A 23,104-nucleotide genomic window follows, 5' to 3' on the forward strand; every position below is an offset into this window, starting at 1 on the left:
TTGTTATTGTATCAGAGACCACCTCCTTGATTTCTATACCAATATCAGCTCCTCCAGTAATGAGCACTGATCCAAAGTATTCATTTAAAACCTTACCCAGATTCTCTGGTCATGCATGAATTAAACTGTGATCCTTACTGGGCCCTACTCTTGCCCTCTTTATGTTTTAATCCTTAATGTAAATATAAAATGACTTAGAGTTTTCCTTCATTACACCTGCCAATATCCTTTCTTATCACCTTTTAGCTCTCCTAATTTCAAGTTCCCTCTTGCACATTCTGTACTTTAGGGCTTCTGCTGCTTTCAGCCCTCGATATTTGCTCTGACCCACCCTTTGTCTCTTAATCTAATGTTGCATATCCCTTAATATGTACAGTTCACAGTATTTGTTGGTTGTACCTAATCAGAACATGTTGGCCTTGTACTCTCCATATTTCCTTCTTGAATGCATCCCACTTTTCTGAGACAGATTTATTTGAAAGTATCTTCTGTCCACTCTGGTGAATTCCTATCTGATCTTCATCCACCTATTGCATTCCTAGCTATCTTTCCTCCCTGTTCCACCCCCCTCCCATTTGTCTCCCAGGCTTCCCCCCCCCCCCGCCCCCCCCCCCCAAACATTCTTGATGATGAGCTTATGCTTGAAACGTTGACTGTCCTGCTCCTCGGATGCTGTCTGACTGGCTGTGCTTTTCCAGTGCCATACGTTTTGACGCTGATCTCCAGCATCTGCAGTCCTCACTTTCTCCTAGTTGATTGTAACCTACGGTATATCTCATCTGGCCCAGGGAATTTATCTATCCTTATGGTTACCAAGATTTTCAGCAAATCCTCCTTCCTAACATCAACCTGTTCTAGCATTTCAGTCTATTTCACGCTGTCCTCAGACATGTCCTGTTCCCTACCAGCTTGTGTAAAATACCATAACTTTAATGATCACTTTTTGGATCTCCACATTTGTTTGTCCTGTTATGACGATAAGTCACATCATTAACAGGTTTCTTTGACGTTAATTCGCTGTCTTAAATGTCTGCGTCTAGAATCCCTCAATATTATAAATCCAGGGATTATCATTATGTTCAGGAGAAGCTCACAGTTCAAACAGGCCTGTTCTATTTGGCTATGTCAATGCTAATTCAAAGGGCACAAGTTTGTGGAGAAGCATTGCTTAGGATGTATCTTTTGCTCTGCAAATTGGCGATTATTCTTGAATTAAAGGTAAGCAGGATTGATGGTTTCTTATCATTTAACTGGATTTGAATGCTGCTTTGTTGCATTAGAGTGTAACTAGAGTTTGGTGAAAGAGGGAAGATGTACTCAGTTTCTCCTTTTTTCTGGTTGATTAGTACTTCTCTTTAAAATAAGAGTAAGGTCTTAAGGAATTTGGTGAATAAGGAGAGAGCGACTTTAAGGAACTCTTAAAGTACAGAGCACTGGAGGTCAGAAGAGTGCAAATCTGGCAAGGGGCAGAACAGCAGGATAACTTTGTAAGGAGCAGCCCAGTGTTGCCTCCACTTGATCTAGAGGCAGAATGCCTGAGGTGACAATAGGATTCAAATATGACACAGGGCTAGTGATTGCTGTTTGAGTGAGTTTAGACTGTGAGGATTTGCACTGCCAATATAGGTAACAGTTTGTAAAGTCTTCATTTTGTGGTGTCTAGCCTGTAAGGGGTGGATTCTGTTTTAGAAGAATGTAATTGTATTAATTGATTTTGAGAGCTATTTAAATGTTTAATCCAAAGCGATAAGTCACAGCAGGAGAACTCAAAGTTGTAGTTTCCCTCTACTGATCCTAGACAAGCTGGGTACATTTCCAGTGCTTGGGGCCAGCGCATGTGTAGGAAGTGTCTCCAGCTGCAGCTCCTAGAAATCGAGGTTTTGGAGCTACAACAACGGCTGGGAACACTGTAGAACATCCACAAAGCTGAGAGTATTGCAGGTGGCACGTGCAGAGACGTGGTCACAATGCAGGCTAAGACTCCACAAACAGAAAGCCAATGGTTTGTCATCAGGTAGAATAAGAGACTGGGCTGGTTGTGCAAGAACCTCTTTTGACTTTTTGCCCTGGATAATGTTGGGGAATGGGGTGGCTTCTCAGGGGAAACCATTAATAGCCAACTTCATTGTGCACATTTGGTTCTGCTGCATGAGAAAAGAGAAAATGTTGCCCAAATTCCCCAAGACATTGCTTTTATTTTCAAGAGAAGTACACACCGATGAGAATAAAAGGAGGGACTAATCATATCTTCCCACATTCACCTCACTCCCTTATTTCTCCAAACTCCAGTTCCATTCTAATGTACAATTGAAAGGGAATAACTAGCTGATTATGAGGCCACACATGAGATTCCAGGATGATATGTTGTCTCCCTGGTTTGAGGGTCAAGGATGTCTCACAGTGGCTATAGGGCATTCTGGAGGGGGAGGGATGACAGCTAGTGGTCAGTTCCAGGTAACATGGGATAAGGCTCTAAAAGCCAAATATAAGAAGTTAGAAAGTAGTTAGAAAGTAGTAGGACCTCAAAGGTCATGATCCCAGAAATACTGCCAATGCCAGTGCTCGGAGAAAGTGAGGACTGCAGATGTTGGAGATCAGATTTGAGAGTGTGGTGCTGGAAAAGCACAGGTCAGGCAGCATCCGAGGAGCAGGAGAATCGATGTTTTCGGCAAGAGCCCTTCATCAGGAAGAAGGCTCTGCAAATTGGCCAAGGAGGTGGAGAGATAAATGAGAGGAAAGGGTGGGGCTGGGGGGAAGGTAGCCAAGAGTATGATAGGTAGATGCAGGTAGGGCTAATGGTGATAGGTCAGAGAGGAGGGTGGAGCAGATAGTGCGAAGGATGATGGACAGGTTATGAGAGTAGTGCCAAGATGGAAGGTTGGAACTGAATAAGGTGGGGGAGGGGAGATGAAGAAACTGGTGACATCCACATTGATGCCATGTGGTTGGTTCCCGAGGCAGAGGATGAGGCTTTCTTCCTCCAGGTGTTGGGTGGTTAGGGTGTGCTGATGGAGGGGGCCCAGGACCTGCATGTCCTTGGTGGAGTGGGGGGGGTGGGGAGAGTTGACGTGTTTGGCCACGGGGCAGTGGAAAGGATGCTTTTTTTTCCAGGGCAAATGACATTAGAACAGATTAAAAGCAACAAGTAATTCTCCTGACAACGTGTGGACCCACTGCTTTCTCAGTTATTAGCAGCCTAACTTTCTCTGAGGCACTGGATACTAAAACTTTTCAAAAGCTGATGGATTTAGTTAAGGAATATTACAAACGCAAGCCTTCTCAAATCCTGAAATTTTTACTCAGCAATTCAAGAACTAGGGAGGTCAGTGATGGAGTTTTTGATTAGGTTAAGATGACTGACAGAGGTATATAACTTTGATTTAACCCTTAATGAGAAGCTGAGAGACCAGTCGGTATGTTGGATTAATGATGTAACCATGTAAAAGTGTCTAGTAGCTGAAGCCCATCTATACTTCAAACAGGCACTACAACTGGCTTTATCACTGAAAAATGCGGTGAGTTGCAGGGTATTCTGATGGAAGTGGATACCCTTACTAGTCTGACTGAGCTTGGGAAAAACCAACTGAATGAAAGCAATTGCATAGCCACACTCAGAACATATCCTGAACAGAGGGACTCTAGATCAGTCCATAGCAAAACCCGAGCACAAATCCAAGCCTCGGCCAAACACTTAAAATTTTCTTCAGGTTCCAGGCTGGCAAGCCATTGTAGTCGCTGCTGGTATGCAAACTCAAGACAGCAAAAGAGTCATTCTATATCTAAATTGAGTACGAGAACTAATAGGCTGGTATCCAAGAGAGTGCACACCCTGTAAAGTCACCGACATCTTTCTTAGAACAGTTGGGTCAAATGGTCATCTGGCTCTAATGGAGGTGGCTACTGGCATGGCCATTTCAGTGCCTGCAGAACCAGTCTTTAACGATATTAGGTCTAGATGCCAACGCTTTTTACGTTTGTGCAAGACCTCGGCTGCACAGAAAACCGATACGGGGAACCTTTATACATTAAGGATACGACACTAGAACATAGAACAATACAGTACAGAACAGGCCCTTTGGCCCTCGATGTTGCGCCGACCTGTGAGCTATTCTAAACTCATCCCCCTACACTGTCCTATCATCATCCGTGTGCTTATCCAAGGATTGTTTAAATCTCCCCTAATGTGGCCGAGTTAACTACATTGGCATTCCACATCCTTACCACTCTCTGAGTAAAGAACCTGCCTCTGACACCTGTCTTAAATCCATCCCCCTCAATTTGTAGCTATGCTCCCTCATACAAGTTGACATCATCCTAGGAAAAAGACTTTCACTGTCTACCCTATCTAATCCTCTGATCATCTTGTTTGTCTCTATCAAATCTCCTCTTAGCCTTCTTCTTAGAACAGACATTGTTTCCGGTCTGTTATGGTACAGTTATCAGTGATTGTAGTAAAAGGCTTGGGTCCAAGCTTGATGGGCCGAAATTGTTTGAGATTGGCTCAATATTTTTTGATTAGAAAAATGGCAGCCTGAATAAAGTCCTAATTAAAATAACCAGAAGTCTCTCAGGAAAATCTATGGACTATCAAAAGAGCCAAGGTCATCTTGCATGTTGACCAGAAAGCAATTCCATGATTCTGCAAGGCCTGTCTACTACCATTTGCTTTAACGGGCAAATTAGAGGCAGAAATCAGAAGGCTGGGAAGTGGAGGAATCATCAACAGTCCAGTTTGCAGAATGGACAACACTGGTTGTACTGACTTTGAAACCTATCCAGTAGGTTCACCTTTGTGGGGATTTTAAACAAATGATAAACCGCTTCTCGCAGCTGGATGAATGCCCAATTCCTTCCATGGAGTATCTGTATGCAAAGCTGGATATGAGCCATGCATACTTACAGTGGTGGTTAGATGAGGATTTCCCAGAAGTATGCTGCAATTAATACCCATAAGGGTTTGTACCAAAATATGAGACAGCTGTTTGGGGTATCATCAGCCTGTACAATTTTTTAAGGCCTACCCCAGGTTGCCATTTATCAAGATGATGTGCTAATAATCGAAGAACAAGAAGGAGCACTAAGAGAACTTAGACATAGGCATATGCCAGCCTAGGGGAAATGTTTAAGGACTAAGATGGGAAAAATGTGAGTTCTAGGCAGCCCATGTGACCTACTTGTGTTACAGTGTTGACAAGACCAAGTTGCACCTGTTGGAAGATAATGTGAGGGTGATCAAAGGTGCTCTGGCTCCCACCTCTACACCAAAGCTTAGAAATTTCCTTTGCCTGTTGAATTATTATATAAAGTTTATATACAATCTGGCCTCCATCCTGACACCTTTGCATCAACTCCTTAAAAAGGGTCAGCTTTGAAAATGGTCATGTCACCAAGCCATAGCTTTCAAGAAAGTAAAGAAACTGCTATCATCCATTATGATGCCAAGTAAGATCTTGTGTTGATGTGCACTACTTCTGTATATGGCATTGGAGTAGTATTAGTTCATAGGTGGCCCAATGGAGAGGAACATCTAGTAGTGTATGCATCCAGGACTTCGACTTATGCAGAGTGTAATTATGCCCAGATAGAGAAGGAAAGTTTGGTGGTCATTTTTGAAGTCAGCTAGTTCCACCAATGCCTTAAAGAATGTAAATTTGTTGTAATAATGGACCATGTATCCCTGCTAATCTATTTAAAGAGGACAAGACAACGTCACACTTAGTATCCACTGCTGAATTTGGCCAAAGCTAAGTGTGTATAATTACAAGTTGGACCAAGTAGAACCAAAGGGCTGCCGCAACCAGAATTGAATTTTTTTTGGATCCGGAGAGACCAGATCACAGTAGAGGACAGTGTATTCTTATGGGGAACAGGAGTGATTGTGCCGAGCAAACGTTGCTGACCGATACTGGCTAAACTCCTTCAGGATCATCCAGGAGTTTTCAAAATGAAGATGTCAGTGAGAAATTGTTTGTTCGCCAGGCTTAAATGCCGACATAACTGTGTTGGTGAGGCAGTGTGCAAAGTGTTAACCAGGACAGAAATTGCTACTATTAGTTTCCCCATAGTCATGGGAATGGCTGGGTAAACCCTGGACTTGGTTACGTGTTGACTTTGTAGGTCCTTTCATGAGCTCAATGTTCTTAGTCATTGTAGATGCCCATTCAGACTGATTGGAAGTGCATAGAGTTCATTTATCAAGCATGGGAATGACAATAGAAAAACCACACACTTCTTTTGCAATACACAGACTTCTGGAAGTGTTGATCACTGATAATGAGCCATTGTTTACCAGAAGGGGATTTGAGTATTTCCTAAAGTCAAATGTGATTTGACATATAATGACAGCTCCATACTATCCATCATCCAATGGCCTAGCAGAAAGAGCTGTCCAAACTTTGAAGGCAGGCTTGATGAAATAGCCTACAGCTTCGCTTGAGATCAAACTTTCCTGGTTCCTGTTTAATTATAGGACCACCCCTCATGCAACTACAGGGGGAGGATTTTGCACCAGGTTAAATCCGATCTTCCTGGATCTGGGAGAGGGGTGTAAAATGGCATCAGAAGCGCCAGGGCCAGATGCTAGACTCTGCTAAGTGAGAGAAACAGTTTACTCCAGGGGGCAATGTTTGGTGTAGGAACCATTAAAATGTCCCTGAATGGGTAAGAAGCTTGGTTGACGCACGATCAGGACCGATGATGTATAAAGTTCAGGAAGTAGCGATGATCCTGAATAAACACGTAAACCACCTGTAATCCGTGAACCTGCAAACGGTGAGGGTGCAGAATGTGCCCTGTTCCTCAAAACAGTAGAGAATGCTGTCGGAACCCATGGGTACTCCCTCTGCAAAAGTGTTGAAGAGACCTCTGAATCTGAATGGACACTGTGGATCACCTTTGCTGTCAGAAGAGGAGAATGAATTTCTCCTGAGATGCTCTGGATGCAAGAGTTGAGCTCTTATGCATCACATGCAGAGTTGCAGGAACCTGATCCAGTGCTCAGATGCTGAAGGAGGTGATTTAAGAAAAAGGACCAGCAATGACCTTGGACTCAGACTGGGAGGAATGTTGTGATTGTAATGAGGTCCGCCGGGTAGATATCCTAGAATATAAGTTCTCTGATTGGACCGGATTATCAGTTCCAATCAGAGAACCCTGGCTGACAGAGATAAACCAGTATGTCATTTTGATTTAATCCCTGCCCTCCCCTTCCCTGTTTGATCACACAGCATTGCCCTTTGATGTGAAGGGCACTGCTTGTCACTGGCCACTCGGGTGTTTCTTTTCTTCCCTGGTGTGGAAATTAAATAAAGATTCGTGCACCTTGTGTCTTTCACTGTGTCTCACACCTGCACGCACCCATGGGTGCTGGGGAAAAATAAGCACAACTGCAGTTAGGCGGTAGTGTGGGGGAAAGGAGAAAAAAGGATAAACCAGAATGTCAGAAATTCTGACATTCTGAGAGCTGGCTCCGAGGGAGCTGTACCAGTGTCAAGGACTCTGCACCTGCAAATAAAGGGTGATTTGGTGATGGGCTATCAGCTTTTGTGGAACTTTTTAAGTATTGGAATCCATTTTTAAGGAAGTAATAGCATATTTGGAACTTCATAATCTAATCAAGCAGAGTCAGCATGGCTTCATAAAAACAAAATTGTGTCTGACTAAATTTAGTTTTATAAGGAAGTCGTGACCAGAGTAGATAGAGGGGAACCAGTAGATGTGTTGCATTTGGACTTCCAGAAGATATTTGACAATGGATCTTAAGGCATGGTAAGTCATAAGAGAAGAGTCCATGGTATTGGAGGCTGTATATTAGCATGGTCAGAGAACTGGCAAGTGGGAATAAGCAGTTCTTTTTCAGTTTGGCAAACTATAATCACTTGCATCCATAGGGATCAGTGCTGGGACTACAACTGTTTCATGTATATATTGATGTGGAGGAAGGAAGTGAATGTGCTATAGCCAGATTTGTAGATGACGCAAAAGTAGATGAAAAGGCAAGTTGCAAGAGGAATATGAATGGTTTACAGAAAGTAGGTGGGCAAAAAATTGGCTACGTAGAATATTAATCTAACTATGAAGTTGTTCTCTTTGAAAGGGAGAACAAAAGAACAATATTATTTAAATTGAGAAGAACTGCAGAAAGCTGCAACGCAAAGGGGCTTGGGTGTACTTTTCCATGAAATGCAGACCTAGCGCACATGTACAGTACATTACACAGAGGCTGATGGAATGTTGGGTAAATTTCAAGGATGTTAAAGTATGACAATAGAGAAGTCTTTCCATATATACATTGTGCTGATCCAGGAAAAGTGAGGACTGCAGATGCTGGAGATCAGAGCTGAAAAATGTGTTGCTGAAAAAGCGCAGCAGGTCAGGCAGCATCCAAGGAGCAGGAGAATCGACGTTTCGGGCATAAGCCCTTCTTCAGGAATTGTGCTGATCCAGTCAACATTTGGAGTACTGTCACCAGTTTTGGTCCCCTTATATAAGGAAAGTTATTGTTTCATTAGATGCAGTTCAGAGAAAGTTAACTAGGATGATCTCCAGTTTGGGGCTTATGAGCAAAGGCTAAACAGCCTGAGACTCTACTTGCTGAAGTTTACAAGAATGAGAAGTGATCTCATTGGAACTCAGTATCGCAGGTAAGCAAACAGGAGGTATGAGAAAAGGAGAGAAAAGAAGGAATATGGGAAAGCTTTTGGTGCTGAAAGTAGGGAAAATCCCAAAATATTCTCTAACTTTATCAATGGAAAATAAAATAAAGGGAAAGAGGACGCTTATTGGGGTCCAAGACAGCAATCTATGAATGGAGCCAGAGGATATTAGTTAGAGTGTTGAACCAATAGTTACATCAGTCTTCATCCAAGAGAATGAGAATGAAGGTATGAAACCTGGAGGAGAGACTGTGAGGTCCTTAAGCAAATTGACACAGGGAGGGACGAGGTGTTGAAGGTGTTGGCAGGATTAAAGGTGGACAGTTCTCTAGGTTCAGATGACTTGTGTCCCAGTCTATTATGGGAGACAAGAGGGGGAGATTGCAGGGGGCACAGGCCCAAAGTTTTAATTCTTCTCTGGCGATGGGAAAGGTGCCAGAGGATTTGAAAACTGCTAATGTGGTTTTGATATTTAAGAAGGGTTATAGGATAAGCTAGAGAACTTTAGACTGAGTCCCATGTCAGTGGTAAGGAAAGTATTGGAGAAAAGTCTGAAGGTGAGCATCTATCTCCACTTGGAGAGGCAAGCCTTGATCAGAAATAGTCAGCATAGCTTCATCAGAGGGAGGTAATGAGGACTATGGGTGTTGACCTGAAATGTCGAATTTCCTGCTCCTCTGATGCTACTTGACCTGCTGTGCTTTATCTAGCTCCATACTTTATCGACTCTTTGTCACAGGGAGGTCATGCCTAAGAAATTTGAATTTTTGACAAGGTGACAAGTATGTCGATGAGGTTAGTGTAGTTGATGTCGCATATAAAAGGGATTTTGGAAACCCTTTGACAAGGTCCCACATAGAAGATTTATCAAGAAAGCAAATGCATATGGGATACAGGAAAATTTGATAAAGTGGATTTAAAATTGCCCCAGTTAGAGGAGACAGAGAGTAAAGACAAAAGGCTGTTTTAGTGACTGGAAGCCAGTGTCTAGTGTTTTACCGTAGAGGTCTGTGCTGGGTTCCTACTATTTGTCATTCATACAAACAACAGACATGACTGTGTGTGTGGTTTGGGGGGGGGGGGGGGTGTTGGTTTAGTAGGTTTGTGGATAACATACATTGATTGGACGGTTAACTGTGAGGTTGAGTGCCTTCGGCTACAAGAAGATATATAAGAACATAAGAACTAGGAGCAGGGATAGGACATCGGGCCCTTCCAGCCTGCTCCGCCATTCAATAAGATCATGGCTGATCTTTTCATGGACTCAGCTCCACTTACCTCATACCGTATCCCTTAATTCCTTTATTGTTCAAAAACATATCTATCTTGGCTTTAAAATGTTCACAGAAATAGTGTTAACTACTTCACTGGGCTTTGGGTGAACATGTTCCTTCTCAATTCAGTCCTAAATCTGCTACCCCTAATTTTGAAGCTGTGCGCTCTTGTTCTAGTTTCACCTACCAGTGAAAGTATCCCCTCTACTTCTACCTTATTTATTCCCTTCGTATTTTTATATGTTTCTATAAGATTCCCCCTCATTCTTCTAAATTCCAATGAATTTAATCCCAGTCTACTCAGTCTCTCCTCATAAGCCAACCCTCACAACTCCGGAATCAACTAGTGAACCTCCTCTGCACCCCTTCTAGTGCCAGTACATCCTTTCTCAAGGTCAAAACTGCACACAGTACTTCCAAGTGTGGCCTTACCAACACCCTGTACAGCTGCAACATAAGCTTTGGAAGGGATGGTCAAATAGGCAGATAATAGCAGGTGGAATTCAACCCTGAAAAGCATGAGATGATACACTTTGGAAGGAGTAATTTGACAAGAAAGTATTCAATAAACAGCACAATACTAGGAAGTTCTGTGGAACAAAGACAGTGGGGCGGCACGGTGGCACAGTGGTTAGCACTGCTGCCTCACAGTGCCATGGACCCAGGTTCAATTCCCATCTCAGGCAACTGTCTGTGTGGAGTTTGCACATTCTCCCTGTGTTTGCGTGGGTTTCCTCCAGGTGGTCCGGTTTCCTCCCACAATCACAAAGATGTGCAGGTCAAGTGAATTGCCCATAGTGTTCGCTGCATTAGTCAGAGGGAAATGGGTCTGGGTGGGTTCCTCTTCGGAGGGTCGGTGTAGACTGGTTGGGCCGAAGGGCCTGCTTCCACACTGTAGGGAATCTAATCTAATCTAATCTGGTATGTTTGTCCAAAAATCTCTAAAGGCAGAAGGACATGTTAGTAGGGTGGTGAAAAATGCATATGGGTCACTTGCCTTTATCAATCAATGTATTGATTACAAAAGCATGGAACTCGAGATGGAATTGTATAGAACTTTGGTGAGACCGCTGTTAGAGTACTGTGTGCAGTTCTGGTTGCCACATTACAGAAAAGATATGATTACACAGGACTGGGAGCAAAGAAGATTCACCAGGATGCTGCTTGAGATAGAAAATTTAAATTTTCAGGAAAGATTGGCTAGGCTTGGGTTGTTTTCATTGGAGTAGAGTAGGTTAAGGGGCGATCAAATTGAGGTGTACAAGATTGAGGAGCATGGACTGAATGGATAAGGAGGAGATTTCCCTTTAGTTGAAGGGTCAGTCACAAGGGGACATGGCTTCAAGGTGAGGTGCAGGAGGCTTTAGGGGGTACATGAGGAAATACCTTTCTACCCAGTGCGCTGCCTGAGGGTGGTTGATGCGGGTTGCCTCACATCCTTTAAAAAGCATCTTAATGAGTATTTAGCACATCATAACATCACAACGTAGCCTTGAGTGCTGGTTAATGGGATTAGGTTGAAGGTCAGATGTTTCTCACGTGTTGATGTAGACTCTGACTCTATGAAACATATGGGATTCTTCCATGTTTGACAGGGTAAATGCTGAGATGATATTTCTTTTCATGGTAGAGCCTAGGGCCAGACAGATTAGGGTCAGAATAAAGAGTGCTAATTTAAGGTGTGGCACGGTGGCTCAGTGGTTATCACTGCTGCCTAACAGCGCCAGGACCCGAGTTCGATTCCAGCCTCAGGTAACTGTCTGGGTGGAGTTTGCACATTCTCCCCATGTCTGTGTCGGTTTCCTCCAGGTGCTCTGGCTTCTTGCATTCAAAGATGTGAAAATGGGTGATTTGGCCAGGCGAAATTGCCCATAGTGTTCAGGGATGTGTAGGTTAGGTGCATTAGTCAGAGGTAAACATGGCTTGGAAAGGGTGGACGCTAGGAAATTGTTTCCGTTAGGCGAGGAGACTAGGACCCGTGGACACAGCCTTAGAATTAGAGGGGGTAAATTCAGAACAGAAATGCGGAGACATTTCTTCAGCCAGAGAGTGGTGGGCCTGTGGAATTCATTGCCACAGAGTGCAGTGGAGGCTGGGACGCTAAATGTCTTCAAGGCAGAAATGGATAAATTCTTGATGTCACAAGGAATTATGGGCTACGGGGAGAATGCGGGTAAGTGGAGTTGAAATGCCCATCAGCCATGATTGAATGGCGGAGTGGACTCGATGGGCCGAATGGCCTTACTTCCGCTCCTATGTCTTATGGTCTTATACGATAGTAGGGTAGGGGAATGGATCAGTGTGGACTTGTTGGGCCGAATGGCCTGTTTCCACAATGTAGATATTCTATGATTCTATGAATACTGAGGTGATGAGGACCTCCTTCTCCAAGGGTTGAGAGTCTTTGAGAGCCTTTAGCAACAGAGAGCTTTGGGAGCAGGTTCGTTGTGAGCATTTAAGGCTGAGATAGATTCTTGATCAGTTGGTGAATCAAGGGTTAAGGAAAAATGCAGTAAAGAGAACTTGAGGAATATCGAATCAGCCATGATTCTGTTGAATGGCGGAGCAGCCTTGAGGGAGCGAGTAGCCTACTTTTGTTTCTATAGTCTGAGTAATCTTTGGTCCTATTCAGTTAACTGCCATTGGTGATCTTATTTTATCAACCAGAAAATGTTACATTGTAAAACTGAACAAAATGAACTGTTGAAATGAATAACATATTATGAAAATACATTCATTGCATGTGTTTTCATGAATACTCATTTGTAATTTTTTTTGTTGTTTTACAGACAATAGAAACTCCATCACTGCAACATATTAGTTTCTCTGTCAAACCAAGGGAGCTTGTGGCTGTGATTGGACCTGTGGGTGCTGGCAAAGTGAGTTTTAGATGTGGTTTGTTAAACACTAAATTTAGTTTTTTTTTAAGTTACAGATCTATTATCTGTGAAATAAAGAAATTATAATGTTCATCTAAAAGGTAACTTGATGCTGAATGGACATTTTGTGTATTTTTTCCTGAAATTTTATTTTTCCTTTATTTCAGTTCACTCTTATTATTTAAAGATTATGTGTCTATGGCGATCCCTTTTGTTCAATGCTGTTTTGAAGAGTAATTTCTTTTGAGCATTGCTTTTATTTTGCTTTTAGGAAATCCGATTTTCTGCTTGAACGAACTTTGAGCAGTAATTTAAAGTTTCAGGCAACATGGAAAAGCAATGTTATGACTGTTGGGTCTAATTGAGTTACTGATTAGCTATTTAAAATTGAGAATCTTATTAAACAGGTAGCCTTGAACCTTGACAAGCAACAGCTATTTAATAATTATGTTGTCAAATTTCTGTTTTCAGTCCTCAATTCTTGCTGCAATTCTTGGTGAACTTGCAAAAGAAAACGGGATCTTAGACATCAAAGGTAAAATAGCTTATTGCGCTCAACAGCCATGGGTCTTTCCTGGTACAGTGCGAAGCAACATCCTATTTGGCAAAGAATATCAAAGAACAAAATATGAAAACATCATTACAGCTTGTGCTCTGAAGAGAGTGAGTATGAAAACTTGTGCTGGCTCTCATGCTATCATAATATTTCTTTGCAAATTGCTTAAATCAATTGAAGAAGAATTATCAGATAAATAAATGTTGCTATTTCGTGAAGAAGAGTCAGAATGTACTTTCGTTTGTGCCACGATGTTGTGATGCTCAAATTGAATACGGTGTGAGTGTTGCAACTGTCTTTGAAGGAAGCTGACCTTGGATTTCCCCTTTCCGAGCATCAACTTCAAATCTAGCAACAAGCCAAGAGAATCTTGCATTCCGCAACAATGTTGTCATTACGTTAGGTAGGCAGCCAGTCAAACTGAAGTACTCTCGTCATCTGAAATGTCATTTCAAAACTTCAACTTATCAGTATTTCTGAACTTAGTACCCCATTTAAAACACACTCTGAACTTAGTACCTATTTAAAATGCAGTTTTACCTCCACAAGATTTCATGTATTAAAATGTTTTACAACAATATTAGGAAAACACAGCACTAATATTAGTGTACCTGGAATAATGCTCTGGATACAAGAGGAAGAATCTTCAGGATTCATTGCTGGCAAGCTTGGGTACAGGCAGAACATTTAATTAGACGGTTGCTGTTGTACCTCAATCCTGCTGCCGCCTTGATTCCACCAATACTGGGCAGAAAAGCAATTGGTAGAAAGTGAGGACTGTAGATGCTGGAGACCAGAGTTGAAAAGTGTGGTGCTGGAAAAGCGCAGCAGGCCAGGCAGCATCCGAGGAGCAGGAGAATCGATGTTTCGGGCATAAGCCCTTCTTCAGGAATGAGAAAAGCAGTTGGTGCTTGATGAAGGGACTGGATCACAGGAAGTGGGAAATGGCACCCAATAAGAACCACTCCCTGTTCTTCTGACCCATGTCAGCCTCTCTCCATAACATCCATTTGGCAAAACTCACCGCCAACTGCACATTGCTGACTGTATACTGGGTCCTCCATGATCTTGGAATGCATGGAGAATTCCATCTAATAGCACACTTAAGTGGTATTGTTGAGTGCAGGACATCTCGGTAGGTGAGACCTGCTCCCCTCTGATCTTAAACTACTGACTGATTGATGGACCTTCCCAAAAAGAGGTATCATCTCTTTTGGGGTATCTTGTGGCTCTCCAGCCAATAAGCAAGACCCCCCAATAACACACCACAGGATTCTGCCTGGAAGTTTAAATCCTTTCACAGCAGCTGGAAAGTTTAAATTCCATTAGCTAAAGTAAATCTAGAATAAAACAGCTACATCTTCAGTAAGGAGTTATGGGTAAACTCACAGGTTCACTAGCCACTGTCCTTTTAAAGAAAAAAGTGTGCTGTCCTTACTTAACCTTCATATGATGCCAGACTCTGAGAAAAGTGTGGACTCCTAACTGGCCACTGAAATGGCCTAGAGTGTCACTCACTAGTATCAAACCACCATGAAAATGTTGAATCAAGATGAAACTAGACAAATCAGTTAACATCAACCTAAGCAGTAGATTTAGCAACGACTTGCTTTTTGCAGTCAAACCTGCAATGCTGTGCTCCTAATATCTGGACTTTTGTGACAAGATTGGGAGATAACTATTTTTAATGTATATGACTTGTTTTCATCATCCAAAAGTGCAAAACATCTAGCATGAGTTTACATGTTGTCAATTCAAATGTAGAGTGTATTATTGTTCTACATTTTAATGTGTATTCAGCATGCATAAAGCATAGTTATGATGAGCATATAAAATTTGGATTCTAAAAATCAAAGTTTGCAAAGTAGTCTCCAGCCACTGGTGAATGTATTTGATATTTCATTTTATTTATGATTCTGGCACTCTATCTCACCAAGACTCAGCATTTGCCACAACTTGTCATTTGTTTTGATCTCAGCTTATCATTTCCTTTTCTTTAATCCACTGCGAATAATGATTTTGTCCCACTACCAAAATTCTGTTTCTCATAACTGACATTTTGTCCAAAGTTTCTGCACTCACAATATTTTGTCTGTAAGCCATCACCCAATGAATTGCATATATTCTTTACAATATAAAATATAACCTGACTAAACACCAATATACTGAAAGCCTCTTGCTGAGAAGGAAATCTGTTTATATCCTTCCTGCACAGGGGATTTTTCAAGATGATAGCTATTTGGGCAATTGACAATCAGCTCAAAAAAACAGCTGAGGAGTATTGATCTTAATTGGAATTATTTGGTTTATTTTTTAAAGCTACTTTGTCTAAGTATTTGCTGAGTATATGCGTCCAATAGAAGGTGATAAATTTGTAATCTCTCTGAATATGTGAACAATTTATTCTATGCACACAAGATAACACCTGTCTGGAATGATCTTCCTGCAGGTTTAAGAAAACAGTCAAAGAGCTCTATGCTGGCAGAGGGAAAGTTGGGGTGCCAGCTGTGACTAACTACTGTTTCATGACTACTACTAAACTTTCCATAGTGTCGGCCTCACAAATTAAGCATTCCGTCATATAATTAGTACAATTAAATTAATTATCTTGGAAGTGCATGCTAAAATAGGGTTGAGTCAGAACAGCATCAGCAAGAGTAGGTCATGCCTGACAAATCTGTTTGAATTCTTCAGTGAGGTAATGAGCACATTGACTTGGCTGTCAATGAAGATTCTATCACCATTGTACCACTCATAGCATCTCTGTTGACATGTTGACTTGAAAATCTACACAATTCAGTTTTCTTAGAAAATTCTTAATGAAACATATATATTTTGCAAATAGGATATAAGAAAAATAAAATCCATAATATAAATAGAATATAAAATGTTGGTACATTTATAGAATTGTAAAGCATGAATGGTTCATACTATTTCTGACACTATCGAAAAGTCATTAAACAGCCAGGTTATTCTTAATCAATAAAATAAACACATTAATTTGCTGTGCATTATTCTCTGGTGTCAGTTTCACATTTTGCAGCACACTATCTTAATCAGAAGACTATAGGTGTAAGCCTCTATTGGTGTAATGTAGATTGACACTTCATTGTAGTGCTGAGGATTACACTTGCACTCCATTTATCTTCACAGGTAAATTTAGAAGATCTCACTACTCTATTCATAGTTTCTCCTTCTGTCTTACCAACATTTCTCTTTCAAGCATAATCTTGTTATTGATGTTGGTGCATAAATAGAATGCTACATTGCCCTATACAACAGCTTTTCTCCCAAAATAATTCTGTTATTGTGGTGACCCAAAATGTAGTCAAGCTGCATAGAATTAATTTTTCTTTAATATTATCACAAGGTTTACATTTTTTATTATTTCTCTACAGATCATAAACCATAAGATAAAGGAGCACAATAGGCCATTCAGTCCATCGAGTCTGTTCAACCATTCGATCATGGCAGATAAATTTCTCAACCTCATATTCTCCTGCCTTCTCCTGCAACCTTTTGATCCCCTTACTAATCAAGAATCTATCTTCTCTATCTTAAAGTCATTCAGTGATTTGGCCTGCACAGCCCACTCCAACAGTGAAGGTTCACCATCCTGAAGAATTTCCTTCTTGTATCAATTATAAAGCGTTGTCCCTTTACCCAAAGGCTGTGCTCTCAGGTCCTAGTTTTCTCATAGTTATAGAATCATAGAATAGAATAATGGAATCCAAAACAAGGTGGAAATAGGCTATTCGGCCCATTGGGTCTGCACTGACCTTCCGAAGAACATTCCACTCAGACTCAGCACCCCACTCAAGCCAGTAATCCCATATTTACGATGGCCAATGCACTAACTTGCATATCATTTGATATATTAGTGAAACATCATCTCCTGTTCCACTCTCGCCACACCTCTCAGTATTCTGTACATTTCAGTGAGATTTCCTCATTTTTCTAAACTCCATTCAAGTATAGACCCAAAGTCCTCAACTGCTCCTCACATGACAAACCCTTCATTCCTTGGATCATTCTTGTGAACCTCCTCTGGATGCCTTCCAAGATCAGCACATCGTTCCATAGAAACAGGGTGCAAAATTGCCCATAGTATTCCAAGTGTGACCTGACCAGAGCTTTATACAGCCTTAGCAATACAACTCTGCTGTTGTATTTTAGCCCTCTTGAAATACATTGGCTTTCCTAATGGCCAACTGTCCCCTCCCGACGAGCCTGCATGTTAATCTTAAGAGAATTCTGATCGAGGACCCCAAGGTGTCTTTATGCTTCCGATTTCTGAAGTCTTTCTCATTGAGAAAATAATCTATGCTCCTCTTCCTCATACCAAAGTGTACAACCTCTCATTTTCCCACATTGCATTCCAACTGCCACTTCTTTGCCCACTCTTCTTATCTGTCCAAGTCCTATTGCAGCCTCCCCACTTCCTCAGTCTGGCCTTCCACCAATCTTTGTGTCATCTGCAAACTTAGCAACAATGCTGTCAGCTCCTTCATGTAGATTCTTAATGTATAATGTGAAGAGTTGTGATCATAAAACTGACTCCTGCAGAACTCCATTAGTTACCAGCTGCCGTCCTGAAAACAACCTCTTTATCCCAACTCTCTGCCAGTCGGTCAATCCTCTGTCAATGCCATTGCCCTTAATTTCATTAGCTCTTCTCTTACTTAGCAACCTCCTGTGCTGCAACTTGTCAAAGGCCTTCTGAAAGTCCACTGATTATAGCCACTGGTTCTCCTTTGTCTAATATGCCCATTACCACCTCGAAGAATTCAAACAGATTTGTCAGGCATGGCCTTCTCTTGCTGACACTGTGCTGACTCAACCCTATTTTAGCATGCACTTCCAATGTACTTTGTAGTCTCATACTTAACAATAGACTCTCAAATTTTACCAATGATTGAGGTCCAGTTAATTGGCCTAAAATATCCTGTCTTTTGCCTCCCTCCCTTCTCAAGTAGGGGTGTTACATTAGCCACTTTTCAGTCCTCTGGGACCTTTCCTGAATCCAGTGGTTCCTGAAAGATCACCACCAAAACATCCACAATCTCCTCAGCTACCTCCTTCAGAACGCTGGGGTGTAATATATCTGCTCAAGGTGATTTATGCATCTTCAGACCTTTCAGGTTCCCAGCAGTTTCTCCTTGGTGATAGCCACCCTCTGGCTTCTGACATGAAGTTTTGGTATGCCACTGGTGTCTTCCACTGTGCAGACTGATGCAAAGTACGTATTCAGTTCCTCCCCATTACTACTTCTCCAGCCTCATTGTCCACTGCCCAGTGTTCAGTCTTGCCTCTCTCTCTTACCTTTTATATGTCTTAAAAATCCTGCAATTTTCTTTTATATTACTAACTAGCTCATCCTCATATTTTATCTTTCTCTCCCATTATTGTTTTTTTAGTTGTCCCCTGCTATTTTTTTAAGGCTTACTACTAATCTTCAACACAATTTTGCTTTTTCATTTGCTTTTAGACTCTCTTGACTTCCTTTATCAGCCATAGATGTCTCATCCTGCCCTTAGTCCTGGGGATGAATTTCTGCTGTGCCTCCCAGTTTACTCACAGACTCCTGCCATTGCTGCTCCAATGTCATTCCTGCTAAGTTCCCCTTCCAATGAATTCTGGCTTGCTCCTCCCTTTACTCAATTGAAACACTTTACACCTGATTCCAGCTTCTCCCTGTCAACTTGCAGGATGAATTCGATCATATTATGATCACTATCTCCTGTTGCTTCAACCTAAGCTTCCTAATCAAGTCTACCTCCTTGCACATCACCAAATCCAAAATTGCTTGTTTCCTAAAAGGATGTACCACAAGCTGCTCCAAAAAACCATTAAATTGACACTCCATGAATTCCTTTTCTGTGATTATCTACTAACCTGATTTTCCAGTCCACCTGCATATTTAAGTTCCTTTTTTTACGTGCCTTTTTTTAACGTGCCTTTTCCAGCTCCTCATTTATGTTCTTCCCCAAATCTGACTATCGCTGTACATAATTCCCATCAGGGTCCTTTTTCACTGCTGTGCCTCAACCCTATCCAACACATCTTCTGCACCTTCTGACCTATATCACTTCTTGCTATTGATCTAAGTAAGAAATGAAATTAAAAGGCAACCCTGTCACTTCTGTCTATGTGTATGTACTCTTGTTTGTGTATCCTTGGATAATGAGTTCTCAGTCCTGATCCTTTTACAGCCACATCTTTACAATGCCTACAACATTGTACCCGCCATTTTCAGTCTATGATGCAAGTTGTTTTACCTTGTTTAGCGTACTGAGCATATTTAAATATTGTACCCTCAGTGCCGTGTTGACTGCCCTTCTTCTCATAGTTGTCCCCTTATTTGCTGTGCTTGAAGTTAGACTCCCGATCTTTTTCATATTCTCTACCCTATTACTTGTTCTGTAAACTTTTAATAACCTTAATCTGTCCTGAGATTTCCCCTCTACCTTTAAATAGCTTGAATTCTTTTTGTGCTCATCCTACTGAGACTTTCTGCTGTAATTCTGGTCCCAGTTCAGTTGAGGTAGATCCTGCCGCAACAGTACAGTTCCCTCTTGTTCCAGGACTGATGCCAATGCTCTCTTAAAATGGAACCCTCCTTTAACCACATCTTTACTAATCTTTTTACCTATTTGCCAATCAGGTAATGATCAAGAGATTACAACCTTGAAGGCTTGTTTTTAATTTTGTTCCCAATTTCAGATATTCTCTCTTGCCTATTTTGTTGGTGCCAACATGAACCACAACAACTGGATCCTTTCCCTCCCTCTGCAGTGACCTCCCAAGCCAACTCAGATTGGCAACACACCAAACAGGACTCTCCATCCTGCTCACAAAGTGGGCCATCTTTCCCATGGGAATAAAATTTCTTAGCACTATCACTTTTTTTTGTGCTCCTCCCACTTGAATAGTTTTCTGGACCGCGGTGTGGTGGTCAGTTTGACCATCCTCCTTGCAGACTCTTGCCTTATTTATCCAAACAGAAAAGTACCTCATGCATGTTGTATAAGTTCCACTATTATGTTGAGGATCCCTCTCCCTGCCTCACTTGTTATTACACCCACTTGTCCCTGACCATTGGCCAAATTTGAAATAGTTAAGCTATGGAGTGTGACTGCCTGAAACGCAGCATCAAATTAATTCTCCCTGTCCTGGGTTTGCAATAGTGCCTGAAGCTCAAATTTCAGTTGATCAACTCTGAGCCAGAGTTCCTCAAACTGCAGATATGGCCACCAAGGCTTGCAACAGGATCTACCAGCTCCTACATCTTGCAATATCAACACATCTGTACACACATTTTGATATAGTTAATTTATTGTTTAAAAATATTATCCTTGGATAGTCCCTAAATTGTTACACACCTTTCTGAATCGTCTATTATTTAAAGCTAGTCCCTAATGTAGGTCCCTTATCAATCAGACACAGCTTTTCTGTGATATCACTAACTTAAAAAAAATGAGAACACTAAATGATCAAAATCTCCTGTTGTACTCACTGTTACTGGCACTGCCCTTCCCTTACTAAGGCAAGTCTGGACACGAATCTCCACTATAGTACAGACAAAGGCACTTTCCAATTGTTGTTGCTGGATTAATAACATTATAAATAAGTTAAAAATGTCTTGACAGAGGAGAATAAGAAAATGTTTGCATTAATGATATTTGTTATGTCTGGGGAATTCTAAGCTCTCTCATACCAATATATTTGATATTGTTTAATTGGAAGTCATTAAAGAAGCCATTAAGGAAAATTTCATAAACTGATAAATGATCACTATACTTGCTTGATGTTATGAGATGAAGGTTGGTCAAGACAGTTGAGAAGTCCATATGTTGTTCAAAAAGGTACTATAAAATATTTTATACTTACTAATGCATACAGTTAGAGACTTGATTTTATTTCTCGTCACAAATACGTGACAATATCGTATTTCCTCAGAATTGCATTGAAGTACCAATCTGGATTATGTGCACAAGTCTTGGATTAGGTCCTGATATAATGAAGGTTTGATCAGAAATATGTGGTATCTGTATTGACAATAATACATAGGAGCAGAAGTACATAGGTTTTGCTCCGCTATTGAATGAGATCATGGCTGGTCTGATGATTCTCAACTGCCTTTTGCTCTATAACTCTTAATTCTCTTTCTGATTAAATATCTATCTATTTTGGCCTGGAGTACACTTAGCCTTTACGACCCTCTGCAATAGAGAATTCCACAGATTGACTAGCTCTGAATGAAGAAATTCCTCTTTATCTCTCTCTTAAATGTGAGATCCCTTAATCTGGGATTAGGCCCTTTGGTCCTCAACTTCCTCACAAGCAGGAACAACCTTTCCATGTTATCCTGTCAAATCGTCTGAGAATTTTGTACATTTCAATAAGGTTTCTTCTCATTCTACAAAATTTCAGTGAATACAAAGCCACTTGACATGTCTATGTCCCAGTGCAGACTGTGTGATCCTCTCCTTTTAAATCCCATCTATTTTTGTGTCAACTCTAAACCTGCTGATAATACATTCACTTCCCCTCATCCAAGTCATTAATATATTGTAAGGAATATGTGGCTCAGCTTTGGAAATATGCCAGTAGTTACAGGTTATTATCCTGAAAATGCCCCATTTATCTCAACCTTGTCTTATATTGGTTAGTCAATCCTTTATCTATGCTAATATACCACCCTCAATACCATAGACACATTTCTTTTTAAGTTGCCTTATGTGCAGTACTCATCATACACTTTTTGGAAATCCAAAAGTATTATATCTACTGGTGTCCCTTCATCTTTCCTGTTTACTAACTTCTTAAAGAACTGTAATAACATTGTTAGACATGATTTTCCCCTTTATGAAGCCATGTGGACTCAGCTTGATTTTATTCTTTATTGCTAAGTTCTCTAGAACATAGAATTGTGCAAAACAGGAACAGATCCTTCAGCTAAATTAAACTAATCCTTTTTGCCTGCCCTTGATCCAAATCCCTTGCATATTCATGTGCTTATCTAAAAGTCTCTTAATGCCCCTATTGTATCTGCCTCCATCACCACCCCTGGCAGTGCATTCAAAAACTTAATCCTCACATCTTTGAAATTTTCCCCACTCACCCTAAATGCATGCTCCCTAGTTTTAGACATTTCAACTCTGGGAAAAAGATTCTGATGGCCAACCCTATTTGTGCATCTCATAATTTTATAGACTGCTATCAAGTCTCCTAAAGTGTAGCACCTCACACGTAGACTGATTAAACTTCATCTGCCTTCTCTGTGCCCATATCTGCAACTGATCTATATCTGGCTGTGTCCTTTGACAATCTTCTACACTATCCATAACTGAACTGATCTTTATATTGTCTGCTAAGTTACTTTGCAGACCCATCTACATTTTGATCCAAGTAATTTATATACAGGGGAACCTTGATTATCCAGTTGAGATGGGCGGGCACTATTTCATTTGGATAATTGATTATTTAGTTAATCGATTCAATGCCTTTCCTCTGGCGCTCAGAGTTTTCTATTAAATCTGCTCCCCGTTCAGGAGACTAGCAGCAGCAAAGTGCACACGAGCCCTCATCCGTCTCCAACATTGCCATCCCCGCCGGCCCCCAAACCCTGTCCAACACTGCCCGCCTCTTCCTGTCCGCTCCCCCATTTCCCACCCCCCCAACACTGCCCGCCCGTGGAGCAGCCGGACTGGACACCAGCAACAAGACTGCTGCTGCTGC

The 23,104-nt window shown here is 41.3% G+C and overlaps 1 protein-coding gene across 4 annotated transcripts in view; it reads left to right on the forward strand.

The window, feature by feature from the left end:
* abcc4 (ATP binding cassette subfamily C member 4 (PEL blood group)) overlaps positions 1-23,104 on the forward strand; it is a 624,022-nt gene that overhangs the window by 117,504 nt on the left and 483,414 nt on the right. For all 4 annotated transcript variants that reach the window (XM_087987997.1, XM_087987995.1, XM_087987994.1 and 1 more), the window contains 2 exons: positions 12,718-12,807; positions 13,279-13,470. In XM_087987997.1, coding sequence (XP_087844123.1) covers positions 12,718-12,807; positions 13,279-13,470 — 282 coding nt within the window. The remainder of the gene's footprint in view (positions 1-12,717; positions 12,808-13,278; positions 13,471-23,104) is intronic.

Source organism: Chiloscyllium plagiosum, unplaced genomic scaffold (genome assembly GCF_037043375.1).
Source record: "Chiloscyllium plagiosum isolate Xiang-an unplaced genomic scaffold, Cpla_swu_hap1 HiC_scaffold_6, whole genome shotgun sequence".
NCBI classification, from domain to species: Eukaryota; Metazoa; Chordata; class Chondrichthyes; order Orectolobiformes; family Hemiscylliidae; genus Chiloscyllium; species Chiloscyllium plagiosum.